General features: G+C 48.5%; 1 protein-coding gene across 24 annotated transcripts in view; it reads left to right on the forward strand.

The window, feature by feature from the left end:
- Window positions 1–22,858, forward strand: part of LOC122540584 (pleckstrin homology-like domain family B member 1) — a 413,532-nt gene that overhangs the window by 290,423 nt on the left and 100,251 nt on the right. For all 24 annotated transcript variants that reach the window (XM_043676461.2, XM_043676462.2, XM_043676471.2 and 21 more), the window contains 3 exons: window positions 15,108–15,440; window positions 18,617–18,757; window positions 22,535–22,672. In XM_043676461.2, the coding sequence (XP_043532396.2) occupies window positions 15,108–15,440; window positions 18,617–18,757; window positions 22,535–22,672 (612 nt within the window). The remainder of the gene's footprint in view (window positions 1–15,107; window positions 15,441–18,616; window positions 18,758–22,534; window positions 22,673–22,858) is intronic.

The raw sequence follows: 22,858 nt of genomic DNA on the forward strand, positions 1-22,858 counted from the left end.
AGCACAGGTATTCTGTTGAGTTAGATCGGTTTCCCTGTGTTTTTGTGTTCTGTAACATGAACAATCCAGGGCTAAATAATTAATAGTAATGGACAGAGGTGATGATGGTTAGAAGACCCAAGAAAGAATTCGATGACTGAATGTCAGCGAGAGAGATGGACAGTGTGAGAGGTGTTGCTGTGAAAGATTCTAAGCCTCAGACTTTGTGCTGGTGAATTATTTCTATATACCCACGGTGGGCTTGACTCAATGTCATAGAATCCCTACAGTGTAGAAGCAGGCCATTCAGCCCATCCCAACCCTCTATAGCGCATCCTGCCCAGACCCACCCCATCCCTTTAAGCCTGCATTTCCCATGGTTATCCCACCTAACCTGCACTACGGGCAATTTCTCATGGCCAATTCACCTAATCTGCATATCTTTGGATTGTGGGAGGAAATGCACGCATACACGGGGAGAACGTGCAAAGTCCATTCAGTCACCCAAGGCTGGGATCGAATCTGGGTTCCTGGCGCTGTGAGGCAGCAGTGCTAACCATTGACTGAGCCACTGTGCTGTCCTGGAAAAAGCAGTGGGAGTCACCTTAAGGAACTAACATTCTTACAATTGAATGACTTGTTGGGGACGCATTTTGAATTAATGGTAGAACCAGTGCTTTTCTTACAAATGAAGTTACGGTACTGTGGATGCTACAGAGCTGAAGTAAAACCACACATTCAGCAGGTCTGGCAGATTCTGTGAAGCGAGAAACAGAATTAATGTTGCCAGTGGGTTCCTCAGAACTATGAATATTGGACTCAAAATGTTAACTCTGTTTCTCAGATGCTGTTGGACCTGCTGAGGTTCTCCAACAGGTATACAATCCAATACAGCACAGGAACAGGCCCTTCGGCCCACCAAGCCCATGCTAATTCCCAATCCTTACTTAGACCCAATACTCATTTCCCATGAGCGGTTTCTAGTGCTCTGTTGGCCTCACGTTCATGTGTCTATCACTTCCTGAGTTTATTCCAATGCTTTTGTTTTCCATTTTATATTCATGTTTGGGATGTGAGCATTGCTATCTGGACCAGAATATGTTGCCCCTCCCTAATTGCCCTCGTGAAGGCGGTGGTGAGCTACATCTCAGGTCTACTGCTGTTCAGCCGATGCAGGAACTCCCAGTGCTGGTAGGGAGATGATCCCAGGATTTTCACAATGTAAATCTTGGCGGCAGGGTAGCTCAGTGGTTAGCACTGCTGCCTCACAGCGCCAGGGACCTGGGTTCAATTCCCGCCTCAGGCGACTGTCTGTGTGGAGTTTGGATGTTCTCCCTGTTTCTGCATGGGTTTCCTCCCTCAGTCCAAAGATGTGCAGATTTGGGTGATTGGCCATGCTAAATGCCTGTAGTGTTAGGTGCATTAGTCAGGGGTAAATGTAGGGGAATGGGTCTGGGTGGGTTAGTCTTCGGAGGTTGGGTGGACTTGTTGGGCCAAAGGGCATGTTTTCACACTGTAGGGAATCTAACCTAAAACGTGGTGATACATTTCCAAGCCACAATGGTGAATGGCTTGGAGTGAAACAGACAGGTAGGGGAGGTGTTCACAGGTGATCTTGTCATTCTATTGGAGACAGGTCACAGGTTTGGAAATTGCAGCTGGATGAGCCTCAGTAATGTACTGCTGTACATTACTGCAGCCATTGTGTACCAATGGTGGAGGGAGTGAACGTTGAAGATGGTGGATGGGATGCTTTGCGCAGGATGGTGAATGTTGTTGGAGCTGTGTATAATCAGGCATGTGAGAGAATGCCTTCACACTCTTGAATGTTCACAGGCCGGCCTAGTTAGGGGTAGCAGATTTCATTTATTGAGGATATTAGTAAACCCTTTGGGAGTTCACAAACTGACAATTCTCCATTCCTTTTGTCCAGGAGTTACCCGCAAGAGATCAAATAGTTTGAATTTTCTTTCAGAATTCGCTGCATGTGATTTGAAACTCTCAGTCGAGAACCCTCAGAGATCTCTCCTTTTTCCCATTTGCACATTCCCAGTGTTCCCTCACTTCCCAAGCGGGAGCTGCGCCATCAGCTGTCTGACGCTAAGCTCTGTAGTTGTCTTTCTAAATCTGTCCTTCTCACTTTCCTTATTCCTTCAGACATTCCTTAAATCTACCTCTTTGATCAAGACATTCCTTAAGATGTTCAGGTGTCATATGCTGTTGTGAAACACTTTGCAATATTTTATCTCTGTTTAACGAAGCTACACAGATGACAGTATCTCATCTACCAATACAAACGCCTTGAACTGTCTCAGGGATCCTGAAAAGGAGACTGTTAGAAAGTCTCTGCAAAGTAATTGTTGTGAACCCGGGAATAATCTCCAAAGATCACAGCAGGCTTTGTTCCTATTTCTGTGTTGGGAGATTGGACAAACCTGTCCAGGTCAAATAACCCTCCTGTGAAAGCACCTCTTACTGTAAAGCTGTTTGCTGGAACTGTTGGGTTACTGTCATCTATGTGAGTGAATTCACTTTGCAACAACTCATTCCACAAATATGAGCACTAAACCTAGGCTGATACTGCCGTTGCAGTACTGAGGGAGTGCTGCGCTGACAGATGTACCATCTTCCAGAGATAACATCAAAAGAAAGCCCTGTTCCGCTCCCCCCCTCTCTTCTTTCTCCCTCACTCCTCCTCCCCTTGCCCGCCTTCCACCCATCTTCCCCTCTCTCTCCCCCCTTTTTGTCATGTAAGTTCTGGTTAGTTCTTGTGGCTCTATTTTCACCATCAATTAAACCTAGACTTGATCAAGTGCAGCCAAACTATCAAAGAGTTTTTTTTTTTCACTCACGTCTGAGAATAGTGCTTAAAAGAGTTGTTCAAAAATATATATATTAAAAATAAGTCACCAGTGTGGTGCTGAGGGAGTGCTGCACTGTCTGCCACAATACTGGGGGCCCCTGTGCCTTCCCAGATGGATGGGAAAGCAGTCGCACGGCGTAATGTCGAAGGGGAGTTAGCCCAGTCTCCGGTGTCCATCATTACCCAATAACCAGCATGTCGAAACCGATTGGCTGATCTCAGCAGCTTGTAGGAGCTTGCTGTGTGCAGGTCGACTCCAGCTACATTTCCAACTCCACAGCAAAAGTACTTCACTGTCATAAAGTGCTTTGGGACATCCATTCCTGAGTGGGTGATATGCAAATGTAATTTAAGCCTCAGAGCCATTTACCTGATCTGTTGCAGTGGGGTCCTCCTGCCCTGAGGTAGGGGTATGGTTACAGTACGGCTCCTTTCTGAAGTAAAGCAATGGAATTTGGTTCACGCCCACTAAACAGCAAGTTCCAATGAATTGCTAATTAAGAGAATGAATACATTCCCTTTTGTAGACTCTTACTGCCCAGAAGGTGCCATTTGGCCCATTATGGCAATGCCAGCTCTTTAAAGGACTTGGGAATTACCCATCCCCCCTCCCCCAAATTCTGTCAGTGTTTCCTTTTAACTATTTATCCAGTTCTCTTTAGAAAATAATTATTGAATCGGCCCTTCAGGCAGCACGTTCCAGAGCATTGAATCAAAACGTGTTTTCTCATGTTTCTCAGGATCTTTCATTGCGCAGCAATCCGGCGACCATCGGCTGGGCTCATCCTTGCTTTGAACAACTTCTCCTTCAACTCTTCTCATTTGTTTTAGATCAAGGATGTGGGTGATTGGGACCCTCATGGGACCTGGTTCAGCCTGTCTCTTTGTGGGGTACGTGGAATGTTCCAGTTGTACTCTGGCCCCCGCCCACTATTCTTTTCCTGGTACATCAGTGACATCGTTGGTGCTGTTTCCCTCTCTCATCTGGAATTGGAAAAGTTTTATCTCTTTTGCTTCCGATTTCCACCCTGGTCTCACTTTCACTTGGTTTATATCTGACTCCTCCCTTCCCTTCCTTGACAATTCTGGGGATAGGCTGCTCCCAACCACTACAAACTCCCCGACTCCCACAGGTACCTGGACTAATCATCCTCACACCCTGATTCCTGTGAAGATTCTATTCCATTCCCCCAGTTTCTTTGCCTCTGTCACATCTGTTCTAATGATACCAAATTCAACAAAATGACAACCTTCTTCGTCCATCGAGATTTCCCAGCTCTGTGGTTGACAGATGGTACGCCAAGTCGGACCCATTCCCCCGCACTTCAGCCCTCAGCCACTCTCTTCACCCTTGTCCTGATTACCAACCCACCAGCTTCCACAGCCAGAAGATTATTTGCCGCCGTTTCTGTGACCTCTAACGCCACCACCAGACACCCAATCTCCTCCCCTCCTTTGCCAGCATTCCACAGGGATCAATACCACTCCCTTCGGGAAACTATGGTCCGTTCCTCCTCCATTCCCATAATCCCCTTCCCCGTGCCACCCACAAAACTTGCCCATTTCATTCCTCCGTCCTCACCATTCAAGGCCCCATACACACCTTCTAGGTGAAGCAGTGATTTATCTGTTTTATACGCAATCTACTGTACTGCATGATGCCGGTGATACTGTACTCGCTGCTCACAATATGATCTCCTCTACACTGGGGAGATGAAATGCAGCTGAAAAATGTGTTGCTGGAAAAGCGCAGCAGGTCAGGCAGCATCCATGGAGCAGGAGAATCGACATTTCAGGCATAAGCCCTTCTTCAAGAATGAGGAAGGCGTGCCAAGCAGGCTAAGATAAAAGGTAGGGAGGAGGGACTTGGGGGAGAGGCGTTGGGAATGCGATAGGTGGAAGGAGGTTAAGGTGAGGAGGTGGGGGGGAGAGGTCGGGAAGAAGATTGCAGGTCAAGAAGGCAGTGCTGACTCCGAGGGTTGGGACTGAGATAAGGTGGGGGGAGGGGAAATGAGGAAGCTGGAGAAATCTGCATTCACCCCTTGTGGTTGGAGGGTTCCTAGGCGGAAGATGAGGCACTCTTCCTCCAGGCGTCGTGTTGCCATGGTCTGGTAATGGAGGAGGCCAAGGACCTGCATGTCCTTGGCGGAGTGGGAAGGGGAGTTAAAGTGTTCAGCCACGGGGTGGTTGGGTTGGTTGGTCCAGGTGTCCCAGAGGTGTTTTCTGAAACGTTCCGCAGGTAGGCGGCCTGTCTCCCCAATATAGAGGAGGCCACATCGGGTGCAGCGGATGCAGTAAATGATGTGTGTGGAGGTGCAGGTGAATTTGTGACAGATATGGAAGGATCCCTTGGGGCCTTGGAGGGAAGTGAGGGGGGAGGTGTGGGCGCAAGTTTTGCATTTTTTGCGGTTGCAGGGGAAGGTGCCGGGAGTGGAGGTTGGGTTGGTGGGGGGTGTGGACCTGACGAGGGAGTCGCGGAGGGAGTGGTTTTTCCGGAACACTGATAGGGGAGGGTAGGGAAATATATCCCTGGTGGTGTGGTCTGTTTGGAGGTGGCGGAAATGACGAAAGAGACTGGGTGACCAGTTCACAGAACACCTTCTGTCTGCAAAAATGACCCTGAGCTCCCATGAGGGGTTTGGGGGGTAGCAAAAAAAACTGGTTGGGACAAATGGCCTGTTTCATTGCAGTAGACTGTAATCTATAATTCTGTGATCTGGGGGAAGTGATAGCCTAGGATCACTGAACTGTTAAACCAGAGACTCAGGAAATATCCTGGGGACCTGGGTTCAAGTCCTGTCATGGTGGAATTTGAATTGAATTTTTTAAAAAAGTCTGGAATTAAGAGTATCATGATGACCATGAAACTTGCTGATTGTCAGAAAAACCCGTCTGGTTCACTAATGTCCTTACCTGGTCTGACCTACGCCTGACTCCAGACCCACAGCGATGTGGTTGACTCTTAGCTGCCCTCTGGGCAAATAGGGATGGGTAATAAACGCTGGACCAGCCAGTGGTATCCTCATTCTGGGAATGAGTAAAAGAAAATTCCAGGGAAATGTTCCACCTTGCCACAGAGTGAGCTGTTTTCCAAAACGTTCACCTGTGTAAGGCTATCGGTGACAGTGTGGCTTCAGCTCAGTGTCAACACTAAACCCTGTTTATCACGGGCTTTGATGAATCCCTATTTCTGCGAACCCTTTGTTGGTGGGCAGTGTTTGTTCTGGGGGAAACTGGACAGGTGAAGTATCAGGGAAAGCCTGGGACTTGTGACAGAGGAATGTAGCAGCTCCGAGGGAGGGAATGGCATAAATAACCCACTGCTGTGGGGGTGGGGCAGACTCTCTGTGTATTTGTCCTTGAATCTTGGGGCTCCAGTCAGCTTACAGTTCACAGCACAGGAGCTTATGCAGCGGCTGTATCCTATACGCTGAGGTTTAACTGAGGCATGAGCACTGAATAAACAGGGGAGAGGCTGCACGTGCAGAATGAGGTGTCTATGCAGGCCTGCAATTATGAGGCTCTGCAAATGAAAGATTTAGCTTCAGGGCTATTGTTGTGAGGGAAGCTCTAAAAATTAGGTGGAAAAAGAATCATATGAAGGCATGGAGGAAAAATGTAACTTTATTTTTAAATCTATGTGTTGAAGCGTTATGAACACGATTAGACACTGAGTCACTAAGACAGAACAACAATAATTTAAGGATGAGGTAGGTTCTAAACAGTGTTTTTAGAGAGTGAGTAGTGGAGAGAGTGTGAGGTAGAGGGAAGGAATCCTAAAGCTCAGAATTCAGGCTGGGACTGGAGCAATTAACTTCAGGGAGCGAGAGGGAAAGACTGAACAGGCCGGGGCTGTTTTCCCTGGAGCATCGGAGGCTGAGGGGTGACGTTGTAGAGGTTTATAAAATCATGAGGGGCATGGGTAGGATTAATAGATTAGGTCTTTTGCCTGGGATGGGGGAGTCCAGAACTAGAGGGCATAGGTTTAGGGTGAGAGGGGAAAGATATAAAAGGGGCAACTTTTTCACGCAGAGGGTGGTGCGTGTATGGAATTAACTGCCAGAGCACGTGGTGGAGGCTGGTACAATTACAGCATTTAAAAGGGTATATGAATAGGAAGGGTTTGGAGGGATATGGGCCGGGTGCTGGCAGGTGGGACTAGATTGGGTTGGGATATCTGGTCGGCATGGACAGGTTGGACCGAAGGGTCTGTTTCCATGCTGTACATCTCTATGAGTCTGTGATACGTAAGAGGACAAAATTGGAGGCAGAGGTGACATGGTTTCTATGTGTGTAACGGGGTTTACTCACAAAACAAAAAAAAACCAAAGAACTGCGGATGCCGGAAATCAGAAACAACATCAGAAATTGCTGGGAAAACTCAGGAGGTCAGGCAGCATCTGTACAGAGAACAACAATGTTCTTCAGAACACTGAGTTTTTCCAGCAAATTCAGGCTTTATTCGGTGCTTTTGAATATCTGCTTCATGTTTGTAGCTCTGGCTTCCAGCTCTTACTGCAGCTTTGTTTACTGTTCCCGGAGTCTGCATCCAGGCTTAACCAATCAAGTGCAGTGAGCAGCAATTGTATAGTCAAACATAGTCAAAGAAAGAACAACTGAATGCTCCAGGAGGAATGCAGAGACCCAGGGGAGTGCAGGATCTGGGGGCAAGGGATTTTAACACAAAAATGGTACCTGATGCTTCCTGATCTACACAGGGATTGGAGTGAATGGCACTTGATCTGAGTAAAGATGCAGGCAGAAGTATTTAGAGCAGGAATAACCTTCTGCTGCATTGGTGCTCAGTTACTGCTTTGTTTCTCTCACGGTCTTGTAACTTGCTCTGAATTTTTATAAGGAACTAATTACCAGTAAACAAGTTACCGTATTTCTTGTCAGTGTGTTTGACACCGAGAGACGTGGGCAGAGAATGGGAGGAGGTTTTCTGTAAACAGCTGGAGTTTAGCACGACCAGGAGTGAAATACGATGGGAAAAAATATGACTGCTCGTCCATGCAGCATTGCCCTTTCCTTCACCCTGTGCTTTCAGCAACTCTTAGCCCCGGGTCTCTGGATCTGCTGCATTCCATGAGTACTTCATACAGTTGTGGCTGCTACCCAGGGAACTGGCTCCTCAGTCAAAGACAGTTCCTGTTGAATTAGGCTCTGTAGCTGTTCCAGTCTGCGTTCACACAGGGAAGCCTAACAGTCAGCCGCGAATTAAACCTCTTAGCTTTTTTTTTGACCATAATTTAGTCAACTCTTTAATGAAGTGTGTGCAAGTCACTCTGAAGTTTCAAATGCTTCAGTAATTGTTCTTGGTCTCCAGGTTACAGCACGCAATGTCATTCTCCACTGCCTTCCTTCACCAGGACCGGGTGCTTACAGGCATGTGTTTGGAAGGATCTCCAACTGAGGCCATTCAGCCCCATTGTGCCAGGGGTTACCCCATCAGTCTGCCACACCCTCCTGCTTTCTCCCCCTCACCCTGCAGATCTCATCTCACTGATGCCCCCCCAGCCCTGCCACAGCATTTATCCAATCACCTTGGACAGGTTACTCTTGAATAAAACAAAGGTTTGCAGCTGCTGAAGATCTGAAACAAAAACAGTAATTGCCGGAGAAACTCAGCAGGTCTGGGAGAACCTGTGGAGAGAGAAAAACCAAGGTTAGAGTTGAATCTATTTCTGCTATCCTTTAGGGAATGCCAGCCTAATGCCTCATTGTTATAAAGCATTCTCCTTCTCTTGTCTCTGGATCTTTCACGTTCAGTCTGTCTCCTCTGGTTACCAGCTCTTTGCCACCAATGGTAGCTTCTTCTGTACCATCAAATTCATTCATAATTAGGAACCCTATTTTGTCCAGCTGTCTCTGATTGCCTTCTACCCTCCTAAAGGGACTCTCTCGCTCTCTCTCTCTCTCACTGGGCCGGAGCACTGGGGTTATGTATTCTACACCTCCTGCTGGTTGGGGGGGGATGGGGTTACCCACCTTCACCGGCAGGAATCACTTACAAATCCTATTTGTTGATTCTCTCTCCGCTCAGGCAATAAAAAGGAAAACCGATTCTTTTATCGAGCTTTTGTCACAATGTGAGGCATTTTAACCCTCCTGCAGTGTAATACCTGATCGAGATTATGGGACAGGTGACCATTCAGTCAGAATGGACTGGCTTCCACGGTGAATCAGCCAGTCCCACTCCCTCGGGGGTGACTGCAGTACTGTCTGTGGGATCAGGCTGTGCACTCCTGTCTTATTTCCGTGAGTACATCACAAAAGTACCTTTTTGACTGTGGAATGCTTTGGGAACACCCTGAAGGTGTCAAAGGTGCTATATAAATGCAACTTGACCTCTTATCTCCTTCCTGCCTGTTATCCCAGCTGATGTTGACCAGGATGTTGGTTACCCCCGACCTTGAGGCGCTGGGTGGGAGAATCTGGGGCTGAGAGGTGGATGTATGCAGCCTGAGGCTGCTGTCTGAAGGCCAGTCCTTCTGCTAATGAATAGCTAACCTGCAGAATGTGTGGAATGTGTCTGAGCTATCCCAGCTCAAAGTGTAACCCTCAGAGCAGCACATACCCCTGCTGTGGTTACACTGACCCGAATAGACGGGTTGAATGACTCAGCGACCGCAAAGCAAGACATAAAGGAGCTGTCTCAACAGACGCGATGAATCAGAGTGGAACAACAAACATAGAAGGCAAACTCGCGTTTGTTCAAAAATGCAGATCTAAGTGAGATAGGCAGCAGCAGAGGGTGTGTACAGAAAGTCTGGCTTTTGAATTTCCTGTGCCAGAGACCAGTGCTAACGGCACTGAGCACAGACAGTGCTAACCCATTGCTGAGGGCAGCTGGTCTAACAGGCAGCCCCTGCACTGAGGGGATTCTCAGACTCAGTGTCTGACAGTGGACGATAGTATGGACAATCCCAAGTGCTATCAAGAAGGCAGCCTTTGCAATGGAGAAACACAATCAGTGATTGTTGGAAAATCTCAGCAGGTCTGGCAGCATCTCTGGAGAGAGAAAAACAGAGTGTACATTTCGGGTCCAGTGATCCTTCCTCAGAACAATGGAGAAGGAGACTTGCATTTAAACTCTGCCTGCCCTCCTGGGTGGAGAGTCGATAAGTGCGGCGCTGGAAAAGCACAGCCGGTCAGGCAGCATCCAAAGGGGCAGGAGAGTCGAGGTTTCGGACATAAGACCTTCATCAGGAATGGGCTTATGCTCAAAACATCGATGCTCCTGCTCTTCGGATGCTGCCTGACCGGCTGTGCTTTTCCAGCACCACACTTATCGATTCTGATCACCAGCATCTGCAGTCCTCACTTTCTCCTCCCAGGTGGAGAATATGTATTTGCAGAATTACACCCAGTGTCCTGGATAATGTTGGAATCGTAAGGGTTTTTACGGCACACTGAAAGGCCCTTTGGCCCATCTACCTACTGCAATGCCATTTTCCAGCCCCTGACCCATAGCCTTGTGCCCTACCATGTTTCAAGTGCTCATTGAAATAGTTCTTGAGGGCTTGGGCTTCTACAACTCTTTTAGGGAGTATGTTCCAGTTCCTCACCACCCTACAAGGCCATAGAAATAGGATCAGGAGTAGGCCATTCGGCCTCTCAAGTATCTCTGCCATTCAATAGGATCATGGCTGATCCGACATTCCTACATTCACTTTCCTGCCCTTTCCCCGTAACCCTTGATTCCCTAATTGATCAAGAATCGATCGATCTCAGCTTGAGATATACAACAGGACTGAACCCCCCCCCACCACCACTCTCTGTCGTAAGGGATTCTTTTTGATTACTTACAGTGCGGAAACAGGCCCTTCTGCTCAACAAGTCCACACCAACCCTCCGAAGAGCAACCCACCCAGACCCATTCCCCTACATTTACCCCTTCACCAAACACTACGATGGCTAATTCACCTAACCTGCACATTTTTGGATTGTGGGAGGAAACCGGAGCACCCGGAGGAAACCCACGCAGACACGGGGAGAATGTGCAAACTCCACACAGTCAGTCGCTTGAGGCTGGAATCAAACCCGGGTCTCTGGCACTGTGAGATTCTAAACTCTCTGAGAGAAGAAATTTCACCCCATTTCAGTCATAAATTGGCATCCCTTTCCCCCTCTGAGATTTTCCTCAAATCTCCTCCAAACATCGTTACCTTAATTGTGGCCCTTGCGATTGACTCCCACTATGCAGGAGATTGTTTCTCTCTGTCTGTAGCCCCTCATAACGTTGTACACCTTAGTCAGGATTCAGACCCCTAGCCTTACCTTCCCGGTTTAGCCCCTAAGCTGCACCATACCAACAGGTGATTGTTTAGTGTCTTCGGTTAGAGCTCGCTGCACACACATTGGCCCCATATTCTGTACGTTACTGGCTGCAGAATACTTCAGGGAGATCTTCCCTGCTTTCGTTTTGGGAATTGTACCATCAGAAACAGATCTAGTGTGGATCGGGAAGAGACCCAGTGTGGATTGGGAACAGACCCAGTGTGGATCAGGAACAGACCCAGTGTGGATCAGGAACAGACCCAGTGTGGATCGGGAACAGACCCAGTGTGGATCGGGAAGAGACCCAGTGTGGATTGGGAGCAGATCCAGTGTGGATCAGGAACAGACCCAGTGTGGATCAGGAACAGACCCAGTGTGGATCGGGAACAGACCCAGAGTGGATTGGGAACAGACCCAGTGTGGATCAGGAATTGATCCAGTGTGGATCAGGAACAGACCCAGTGTGGATCGGGAACAGACCCAGTGTGGATCGTGAACAGACCCAGTGTGGATCTGAGAGCTCAAGTGGGACTTCACTCTACAGGCACCTGGGTCAGAGTTGAGAGTGGGGAAGCATGGGCCATGACAGAGAACATAGATCCTGGAAACGCACAGCACAGGAACAGGCCCTTCGGCCCACCACGTCTGTGCCGACCATGACGCCTTTGGAAACTTCTTCCAAGTCACCTGGTCCAGACCAAAAGTGATTAAAGAGGAAATTTAAAACTGGCTTCAGGATACATTACAGTCAAAAATGTTATTACGCACCTTTAAAGTAGGTGGGACCTGAGTCTCCTGGTTTACAGGTGAGGACACTGCCACTGCGCAGGAGAGCCCTGAGTTTGAAAATGGTAAGTTGTCAGGGGAGGTACCTGTCTGATAGGTTCCGTTCTGATTGGTGTGTGTTTCATGACCCTAGAGAGTAGGGGCAGGCCCTGGGAAGCAGCTGGTGTGTTTTGACAGGAGCTGAGTGGGGAGGATGAAGGCAGGGCTCCACAGGCAGGTACGTGTGAGCCACTCCGTTCCAGATTTTCAAATCAACGTCTCAAATGGCCGTGCAAACACAGAAAGCACCTGAGACTGGCGCAGCCGATGGATCAGTTTGTAAGTCCCTCCTGTACACTGTTAGCTCTCAAAGTAACAGCAGTGTTTTGTCAGTTAACCTTTGCATTGCTGAGTCTAACGGCCTGAGCTTGCATTCAGGCTAATTACTTCTCACATGAAGGTTATTGATTAATAGGCTGTGTCTGGGTTCAGTCAGCAGTTACCCTGTAGGGGAGTGTCATGACAGGAGGTTGCTAAATCCAGGTGTAGGCCGGAGCCCTGTTGCTCAGAACATCAGCGAGAGCTGGGAGTAGAGAGGAAAATATGAGTAACATCAGGCTTTCTGAAGACGGTCTCAGGTTATTAAAGCTGGCAACTTTTAAGGATAAGGGAGGAATGAGGGAGATAAGGAATTCCGCAGTTTCAAAGTCATGGACGTTAATAAGTTAGGGGTGGCGCTTTGAGGTTTGACTTTGAAAACAGTGAGTGTGCATGGATAAGTGTGTGTGAGTGTGTGTGTCAGAGGGAAAAGTGAGGGAATGAAGGACCAAGTCAAGGTTGGCTTTCTCCACATGTTTAGCCCTGGAACTGGGGACAAAGGGCAAGGGACTGACAGTGTCTCTGGATGAGGCTTGTTTCAATGAACAGGGAAGCCATTGCCCGTCTCTATGTCCTTCACATTATCTATAATTCACTGCTCAACTCTCATTGCTCAGGGATGTACACTCCATTCTCCGTGTTGAGGGATTGTCTAGGAATATGCTGGGATTTGCTGATAAACACTTGAATTGTGTGAAAGTAGTGATTTTTGAAACTAGTGAGTGTAGCCAATCAGAAAGAGAGCTCACCATCCCTTGCTTCAGGGCATTGAGGGATGAACAGTAAATGCTGCCCTGGCGAGGAAAGAGTTTGTTTAAACATTCACGCGTAGAGATCTGCCGTTGCTTGTCCTGCTGTGAATGATCAAGTTGCATTCAGTGTAAGGCACAAAAACAGGCCATTCGGCCCAGCTGGTGTTTGCTACATTGAGATTACAGTGCAGCCTCATCCCACGTGCCCTTTGCTTTGTTCCTCTGTTGTGTGTGTTTATTATACTTCTCCTTCAATAAATCTCTACCATTCACCTTAGCGACTACTAACAATGTAACTCCGACTGCCTCCAGACTGGTCTCCATTTCCCACTGTCTATAAACAGGAGCTCCACCAAAACCCATCATACCTCTGCCCCATTTCTATTCTCATCCTTGTGTTCAGATCCCTCCATGACCCTGTTTGCTCCAGACCCCATCCCAGACTTTTGGCGCTTCTCTAATGCAGGTCAATTTCTGTATTTTCTTTGCTACACCTTACCTTCAGTGACCATGACCAATAACCTCACTCAACCCACCCACCACTCTCCTCTTCTCTTAAAACCCTCCATGAAACCGACTACCTGAACCTGCCGTCAGAGTTCTTTATGGGACTTGATGTAAAATTTCATTTGAGACAGCTCTTGTGAAATACCTTAGTGAAGGCTTCATTTAAATGCAAATTATTGTTGTTGTTCAGTGGCTGATTGATTCTGAAAACAGCTGCCAATGAACATAACAGGGGAAGGACAATGAGGAGTTCAGAAATAAGTCAATACTACGTATGTACCTCTGTTTGTTCAGTGCAGATAGAGCTCCGTACAGACTGATCAGTAAACACTTGTGACTCAGAAAGTGTGAAATGAACGTAACCAAGACTGTTCACCTGATGAAAGATTTTCTTTGGACACAGTTTGTTCACAAAAACATCGAGTTGTGTTTAGAGATTCTGAGTCAGCAGCATGTTACTGTGCAGGTCTAACAGTGCAGGCTGTGTGCTGAGTACAGGCCTCATAATCTGGAGGGGGTGCTGTCAAAACAGAGGGACTTGTGTTCACACAACGGGTTCCGGCAAGTTCCGGCTGAAAGGCAGTGAAGGAGATTTTGATGTAATATTCAAAAGGGAATTGGGTAAATATAAGGAAGAGAAGAGTGTCAGGTCTCTCAGGAAAGAAGAAGTGGGACTAATTAGATTGGTCCTTCAAAGGGCCAGCACAGGGAGGGGTCAAATGGTCTCACAAACTGCAGCAATTCCGTTTTCCTGTTACTGGCTTTAACTGAGGGTGGGATGTTGACCAGGACATCACTTACAGTGATGATAAAGGGGGAATTACCTTTCCGAAGGTTTCTGGTGTTTGGAATTCCTTTTCCCAGACAGCAGGGGAGATTGGGTCTTTGAGAATATATTCAACACTGAGTTAGATTTTTGATCACAAAGGGAGTTGTGGATTTTGAGGGACAGGTGGGAAAATTGAAATCAGCCCCAATCAGTTCAGTCCTGTGTGAGGTCACTGAATAGCAGAGCAGGTACAATGGACCGAATGGCCTCTCCCTGCTTGTATGATCTTATTTAACCCTTTATGCACCCTCTGTCCATGGTATTAAAAGCCTCCAAGTCATGTCTCTGCCACTCCAGAGAGCTGCTTGTATTGTCAATTTTTTCATTTAATTTGTTCTTAAGGGGTGGCTCAGTGGTTAGCTCTGCAGCCTCACAGCACCAGGGTCCCCAGGTTCGATTTCAGCCTCGGGTGACTGTCTGTGTGGAGTTTGCGCATTCTCCCCTTGTCTGTATGGGTTTCCTCCGGGTGCTCCAGTTTCCTCCCACAGTCCAAAGATGTGTAGGTTGGGTGAATTGGCCAAGGGAAATTACCCATAGTGTTCAGGAATGCACAGGCTAGGTGGGTTGGCCATGGAAAATGCAGGGATAGGGTAGGGATCTGGGTTGGGCATGATGTTCTTTGGAGGGTTGGTGCAGACTGGATGGGCCAAATGGCCTCTTTCTGCACTGCAGAGATTCTATTTTCTGTGTGTGTGAGGGGGCAACATATCCCAGGTCTCAGCTCTTTATCTCTTTATCTCTTATCCTGCAGGAGCGACAGCGTCTTGAAACCATCCTGAACCTGTGTGCGGAGTACACCAAGACTGATGTGTCCAGTGGCCCCGACATGGGCAGGATGACCCCGCACAGTGAGCAGCTCCACATCGAAGAGCAGGGATTCTACCCCAGAGTGGCGGACTCTGCTCCCACCAGCACCACCAACGTTAGCAGCAGGGGCACCTCGATGGAGCGCAGTGGGACGGGCAAAGGGTTCAGGGAGCAGGTGGCCGAACCCAACCCTCAGAAACCACGAGAGGCTCTGGAGAGGTCGGAGGAGGAGAACCTGAAGGAGGAGTGCAGCAGCACCGAGAGCACGCACCATGAGGTAGGAAGGAGACAGAAAAACCAAACCTGTTTCTGTGACACTTCCAGCTTTCCTGAGGGAGAGTGAGGCAGCTATTGCTTTATAAAGCGCACGGGAACAAATCAGTTTTGGAGCTCAGTGAGGTGCCCTACCACACCGGGTTCAAACAGAAATTGCTGGAAAAGGTCAGCAGATCTGGCTGCATCTGTGGAGAAAAGCCAGCATAAAGGTTTCAGGTCCGGTAATCCTTGCTCAGAACTCTGTTCTTGTTTCTGATTTCCAGCATCTGCTGTTCTTTTAGTTTTTACTGGGGCAAAATCAGACATTGTTAGAAATACTGGGTGGATCAGGCAACCCCCTGTGGAAAGCGAGAGAGAGAAAAACAGAGTTAATGTGTCAGATCAATAACCTTCCACCTGATAAATTAAAAGCAAAAACACTACAGATGCTGGTAATCTGAAACAAACACTGACTGTCCTGGAGAAACTCAGCAGGTTTAGCAGCCCCTGTGGAGAGAGAGAAACAGAGATCATGCTTCAAGACCTTTAACACACTTGTTCAGTTCTGACATTATCTCTGTTTCTCTCCACAAACACTGCCAGACCTGCTGAGTTTCTCCAGCACTTGCTACATTTGTTAAAGCGTTCGCCTGAGCGGTGCAAAAGGCACCGAGAGAGGTTTCCAGGTGAAGGGGGAAGGGAGGAGCAAGGATGGCAGGTTAAATGAAGTGACAATGCTGACAGACCAATGAGCACAAGACAAGAAATCAAAGCAGTGCCAAGGAGAACTGAACAGAACAAAATAAGAAACATTAGGAGCATTGGCTGCTCTTCTTAAAAACAATGGGAGCAGAAATTGTATGAGTTAGGAAGATTATAAGGAGTCATAGAGTCATACAGCATGGAAACAAACCCTACAGTCCAATTAGAGTGGTGCTGGAAAAGCACAGCAAGTAAAGCAGCATCCGGGAAGGAGGAAAATCGACGTTTCGGGCAAAAGCCCTTCATCAGAACTGAAGCTGGATGAAAGGCTTTTGCCCGAAACATCGATTTTCCTGCTCCTCGGATGCTGCCTGACCTGCTGTGCTTTTCCAGCACCACTCTCATCTAGACTCCGATCTCCAGCATCAGCAGTCCTCACTTTTGCCTACAATCCAATTAGTCCACGCCAACCATAATCGCAAAGTAAGCTAGTCCCACCGGCCTGTTCCTGGCCCATATCCCGCCAAACCTTTCCTATTCATGTATCATAGAATCCCTACAGTGTGGAAACAGGCCCCTCGGCCCAACAAGTCCACGGTGACCCTCTGAAGAATATCCCACCCACACCCATTCCCCCACCCTATTATCCTCCATTTACCCCTGACTAATGCGCCTAACCTACGCATCCCTGGACACTCTGGGCAACTTACCATGGCCAATCCACCTGACCTACACATCTCTGGGAGGAAACCGGAGCACCCGGAGGAAACCCACGCAGACACGGGGAGAATGTGCAAACTCCACACAGTCAGTCGCCTGAGGTGGGAATTGAACCCGGGTCTCTGGTGCTGTGAGGCAGCAGTGCTAACCACTGACCGACTGTGCTTATCCAACTGTCTATTTCAATGTTGTGGCTGTACCTGCATCCACCAGTTCCTCTGGAAGTTCATTCCACACACAGACCACTCTGTGTGTAAAAACTTTGCCTCTCATGTCTTTTTAAAATCTTTCTCCCCTTGCCTTAAAAATATGCCCCCGGTCTTGAAAACTCCCCAACTCTCGGAAAAAGGCACCTGCCATTCACCTTATCTATACCCCTCATGATCTTAAAAACCTCTTTAAAAACCTCAACCTCCTGCGCTCCAGTGAAAGAGTTCTAACCTATCCAGCCTCTCCCAATAACTCAAAACTTCCATTCCTGGCAACATCCTGGTAAATCTGTTCAGAATCTTCTCCAGCTTAATAATATCCTTCCCATAACTGAGCGGCCAGAACTGCACACGGTACTCCAGGAGAGAGCTCACCAATGTCCTGTACAACCTCAACATGACACCCCAACTCCTGTACTCAAAGGGCTGAGCAATGAACGCAAGCGTGCTAAACACCTTCTTACCCACCCTGTCTACCTGTAATGCAGATTTCAAAGAATTATGTACCTGAACCCCTAGGCCTTTCTGTTCTCCAACACTACCCAAGGAGAGAGTCAGGACTGCAGATGTTGGAGATCCCAAGGCCCTACTTTTAATTGTATAAGTCCTGCTGTTGTTTGTTTTACCAAAATACAATACCTTGCATTTGAATGACAATTCCTACAGCATGGAAACAGGCTCTTCGGCCCAACAAGTCCATACCGGCCCTCCGAAGAGTAACCCACCCAGACCCATTCCTCTACATTTACCCCTGACTAACACAACTCACCTACACATCCCTGAACACCACAGGCAATTTTGCACGGCCAATTCACCTGACCCGCACATCTCAGGATTGTGGGAGGAAAGACATGGGGAGAATGTGCAAACTTCACACAGACAGTCGCCCGAGGATGAAATCGAACCCAGGTTCCTGGTGCTGTGAGGCGGAAGTGCTAACCACTGAGCCACCATTTATCCAAATTAAAGTCCATCTGCCAGTCCTCAACCCATTGACCCAATCAATCAAGACCTCTTTATAATCTTAGATAACATTCATTGTCCATAGTAAGAGGCCCAGAGCACCAGGCTTTCATTAACCTTCGTTGCAGTGTTGTAGGAGACAGTGCAATCAGGACTGCCAGTAAATGCTATCATCCAGCAGAGCCCAGGTACTGTCAGTGAATAATAAAATAAAATGGCCAGAGGGAGATTGGGCTGGAGAGTTAAAAGAGCTGAAAATGCAGCAGTGCTAACCGAAGGGCTCGAATTTAAGATAAATGACAGAGGAAAGCCTTTTCTTACACAGGGAGTCATTTTGATCTGTAATGCACTACTTGAAAGGGGGTAGATTCAACAGGATTGTTAAGGAGGGAATTACAAAAGAGGTGTTGAAGGAATTGTTTTCAGGGTTATGAGGAGTGAGCAGGTGAGTGGCTTTAACCTGATAGAATATTCCCGTGAGCTAGAACAGCTGTGATGGGTTGAAGGGCCCCTGTTCCGCGCTGTGAGAATCTATCCGAGCTGCTGTCTTGGTTTTGTTTTCCTTTCCGTCCTCTCAGTCTTGGTTATGTCTCAATGTAAACAGCATGAAGATTCTGCGAGCAGTCACTCAGTCCAGCAGGCTGTCTACCTGGAGGAGCAGAGACTCCGAATCCTCGCGTCTGTGGACGAACTCAAGCAGAGGATTAAAGAACTTGATCAACAACTTGAGGAATCCAATCACGAGGTGCGGGGATTAGTCCCATTTTACTCAGCTCTGTGTCTTCCATTGTATTTTGCAGTTCACCTTCAGGCAGGTGGTAAAATTTCCCCCTGACCCAGGTCTCTGTGTTTTTTTTTAATATTTAATTTCTAGGGGTCCCACCTCTGTCAAGGTTCCTGGAGGCTCCATCACATGACATCCCATCTTGAGACATCTCTTCCCCCTCCCCCAGTCATTGGTCCATCCTCCAGCGACACTGCCTCCCTGCGGCCAATTGTAGAACAAACAGAATCCTTGAGTGATCATTGTTCGAGGGGCATGGGGGTGGAGTGGTGGCTGGGAGAGTTGACAGGTGTCTCACATTGTGCTTTTTGGAGAAGCTACGTCAGTCACTAGCTGATTGAGGGCTATTTTGGCAGGAGTGAGACCCCCCAGAGCTGGCACTGGGGGCTGTGTCAGCTGATGGCACAGCCCCTCACGGAGGGGCTCAGGATTGTTGAGCAACCCACCGCTACAGCTGGGGAATTGCAGGCTGGAGGGGCCTGAGTTGGGCAAGTTGGCAGTAAGAATCATAGAATCCCTACAGTGTGGAAACAGGCCATTCGGCCCATTGGTCAATCCTCCAAAGAGCGTTCCCCCCTAGATCCATTCCTCTACCCAATCCCTGTAATCCCTGTGTTTCCCATGGCTAATCCCACCGAGCCTGCACACCCTTGAACACTATGGGACAATTCCCCACGACCAGTCCATCGTAACCTGCACATCTTTGGACTGTGGGAGGAAACCGTAGCATCCGATGGGAACCCGTGCAGTCACGGGGAGAAAGTGCAAACACCACACAGACGGTCACCCGACAATGGAGTTGAACCCGGATCCCTGGAACTGTGAGGCAGCAGTGCTAACCACTCTGTGCCACCCCATAAGGGCAGGAGTGGGGATGGTTCACCTCCCAGCGCCACGCCTCTCAGTAGGGCACTCCCTTTGAACAAGTGACTCTCCTCTTCCAACCACACCATGGGGCTCTCACCACAATCTAGCTCCAATTGGTTTCCCTCCCAGAATGCCAATCTCTGGGTTAATTACTTTTTGTTCATCCGGCGCACATGGGCTCCATTGACAAGGCCAACATTTATTGCCCATTCCTAATTACCCCTTGAACAGAGTGGCTAGCTAGGGCCACTTCAGAGGGCAGTTAAGAGTCAAACACATTGCTGTGGGTCACTGTAGGTGAGAATGGCACAGATTCCCTTTCCAAAAGAAGCCATTAGTGAATTGGGTGGGTTTCTGAACAGCAATGATTACCATCGGGTTGGCTGTTTAATGCTGGATTTTCATTCATTCAACTTTCACCATCTGCTGTGTTGGATTCAGACCCACGTGCCAAGACCATTAACCTGGGTCTCAGGGTTCCTTGCCCAGTGACAAAACCATGATGCCAACACCTGTCTCACTTAATATTCACGGTGACAGGATGAGGGTCTTCGCTGAGCATTAACTTGCCACTGAAGGATCTCAAATGGTGTCTGGGCCAGGGTGTCACCCATGGGTCAGAGATGGCATGGTGCTGGGGTGCCCACCTGACCAACCCACCGTAATAACAGACATCTTCAGATGGCTCCGGCCTCTGCTCAGATCTCGTTTGTGCATCTGGACCAACAGGAATCTTACCAAGCTGTATTCTAGCACTGGTCTAGGGATTACTAATACTAACTGGGGACAGATGACCACGTGCAAGTGTGGTCAAAAGAGGCCCGTTCTTCAGGAACAAGAAAGGTTCATTGTTAAATAAAGGAAGTAACAGTAGAGATAACTACGTTAACCTAATCGAAGAAATGGTTATCTCCTAAGAGATACCAAGCTAACTTAAATGACATGGACGTTAACAGTAGAGATAGAGGAACAAAATAGATCAACTGCGCTATCAATTAGAGCTGATTAGCTCCGCCCAGAGATAGACAATTTACACCTCAGTGGGTGGGACTTCAGATTTACCCATTCAGGCCAACTGCCTTATACTAGCCCTGTCACCAGTGCTGCTGTGGAGGAAGGAGGAGCACCTGCTCCAGTAGTATCTGGGACCATCTGGGGACGTTTCCCACATTTCTTCCCTTTTAAAATTACCAACTGCAGCAACCCAACTTGAGCATTATCAGATCAGCCCTGATCTCCTTCAATGGTGAAGCAACCTTGACGGGCTGAATGGCCTCTTGCTGCTCATACATTTTACAGTGTGGGAGCTGAACCCAGTGTTTCTGTAGACCTCGCTCTCCTGTACCTGGTATTCCGAGGGAATCTTGCAAACCTGCACTGATTCGGTCTGTGTCTCCAGGAGAAATTGGGGACTGCAGATGATGGAGATCAGAGTTGAGAATGTGGTGCTGGAAAAGCACAGCAGGTCAGGCAGCATCCGAGGAGCAGGAGAGTCGACGTTTCGGGCATAAGCCCTTCATCAGGAATGAGGCTTGTGGGCCCAGGGGGCTGAGAGATAAATGGAAAGGGGGGCTGGGGCTGGGGGGAAGGGAGCTGAGAATGCAATCGGTGGATGAAGGCGAGGGAGAAGGTGATAGGTCAGAGAGGAGGGTGGAGTGGATTGGTGGGAAAACGATGGACAGGATCAAGAGGGCGGTGCCGAGTTGGAAGCTTGGGCCTGGAATAAGGTGGGGGGAGGGGAAACGAGGAAACGGGTGAAATCCACATGGATCCCATGTGGTTGCAGGGTCCCAAGGCAGAAAATGAGGCGTTTTTCCTCCAGGGGTCAGGTGGTAAGGGTTTGGCGATGGAGGAGGCACAGGACCTGCATGTCCTTGGTGAAGTGGGTGGGAGAGTTGAAGTGTTCAGCCACAGGGAGGTGGGGTTGGTGGGTGTGGGTGTCCCAGAGATGTTCTCTGAAACGATCCGCAAGTTGGTGTCCAGTCTCCCCAATGTAGAGGAGACCACATCGGGTGCAACAGATACAGTAAATGACATTGGTGGAGGTACAGGTACATTTCTGTCAGATGTGGAAGGATCCCTTGGGGCCTTGGACAGAGGTGAGGGGGGAGGTGTGGGTGCAGGTTTTGCACTCCCTGCAGTGGCAGGGGAAGGTGCTGGGAGTGGGGTGGGCTGGTGGGGGGCATGGATCTGACAAAGGAGTTGCAAAGGGAATGGTCTCTCCGAAACGCTGACAAGGGTTTGAAGGGCTTATGCCCGAAACGTCGATTCTTCTGCTCCTCGGATGCTGCCTGACCTGCTGTGCTTTTCCAGCGGTCTGTGACTCCTCAACCTCCCAGACCGTACATTTTTAGATTAATTTGGCCATGGGGAAAAGGCAATGTATAAATGTAAGTCCTTGTTAGTGAACTACCTTTTACAGCCCATGTTTTGATCAATAAGGAAATGAAAGTGTTTGAATGAAATGAACAGAAGTTACAGTTTTGGCAAATGCTGCACTGCTTTTTCTGCCAGGTTTTCCCTGCAGCTGTGACCTGCACTTTAACCTTTGACTGATGGAGACTCCAGGAACATTCTGGAAGGGTGGCAATCCAACATTCTCAGGCTTAGAGCTTCCCTTTGAATCGACATAAATGTTGGAACGAACTTTGTCGCGATCTATCTTACAGCATTGCCCCTCTCCCTGTGGGATCTTGCTGTGCATAATTTAGGCTGCTGTGTTTCCTGCTTTACAACAGCTTTAACCCTTGGGCGGGTGATGTGGGGGTGTGGAGGAAGGAGGATTGTCCGTTGCTGGATGTAAATCACTCAGGAAGCCCCCGAGGATGTGCCAGGCGCTATGTAACTGTGGTTGTGTGCCGTTCACCGCAGGCGGAGATGGAGCGAGCTCTGCTTCAGGGAGAGCGGGAATCGGAAGTTGCTCAAATCCGGCAGGAGCAGGAAATCATTGCGCAGCTGGAGGAGAAACTCTCGGAGTTGGAGAGCAACATCCAGAGAGAGAAAGAGAAGGTAAAGCCCATTCTCACCCAGGTCTCTTGCTGTCTCTCTTCTCTCTCTCCCCTCTCTAATCTTTTCTCATTATTTCTTCAAGTTGCAGAGATGTGGAGCTTACCTGATGTCAGCTCCCTCACCGTTAGGGGAGACAGTTCAGTTTGCTTTTCGAGGGAAACTTGGATGTTATATTGTTAGGTGTCC

The sequence above is a fragment of the Chiloscyllium plagiosum genome, unplaced genomic scaffold (assembly GCF_037043375.1).
Source record: "Chiloscyllium plagiosum isolate Xiang-an unplaced genomic scaffold, Cpla_swu_hap1 HiC_scaffold_29, whole genome shotgun sequence".
NCBI classification, from domain to species: domain Eukaryota; kingdom Metazoa; phylum Chordata; class Chondrichthyes; order Orectolobiformes; family Hemiscylliidae; genus Chiloscyllium; species Chiloscyllium plagiosum.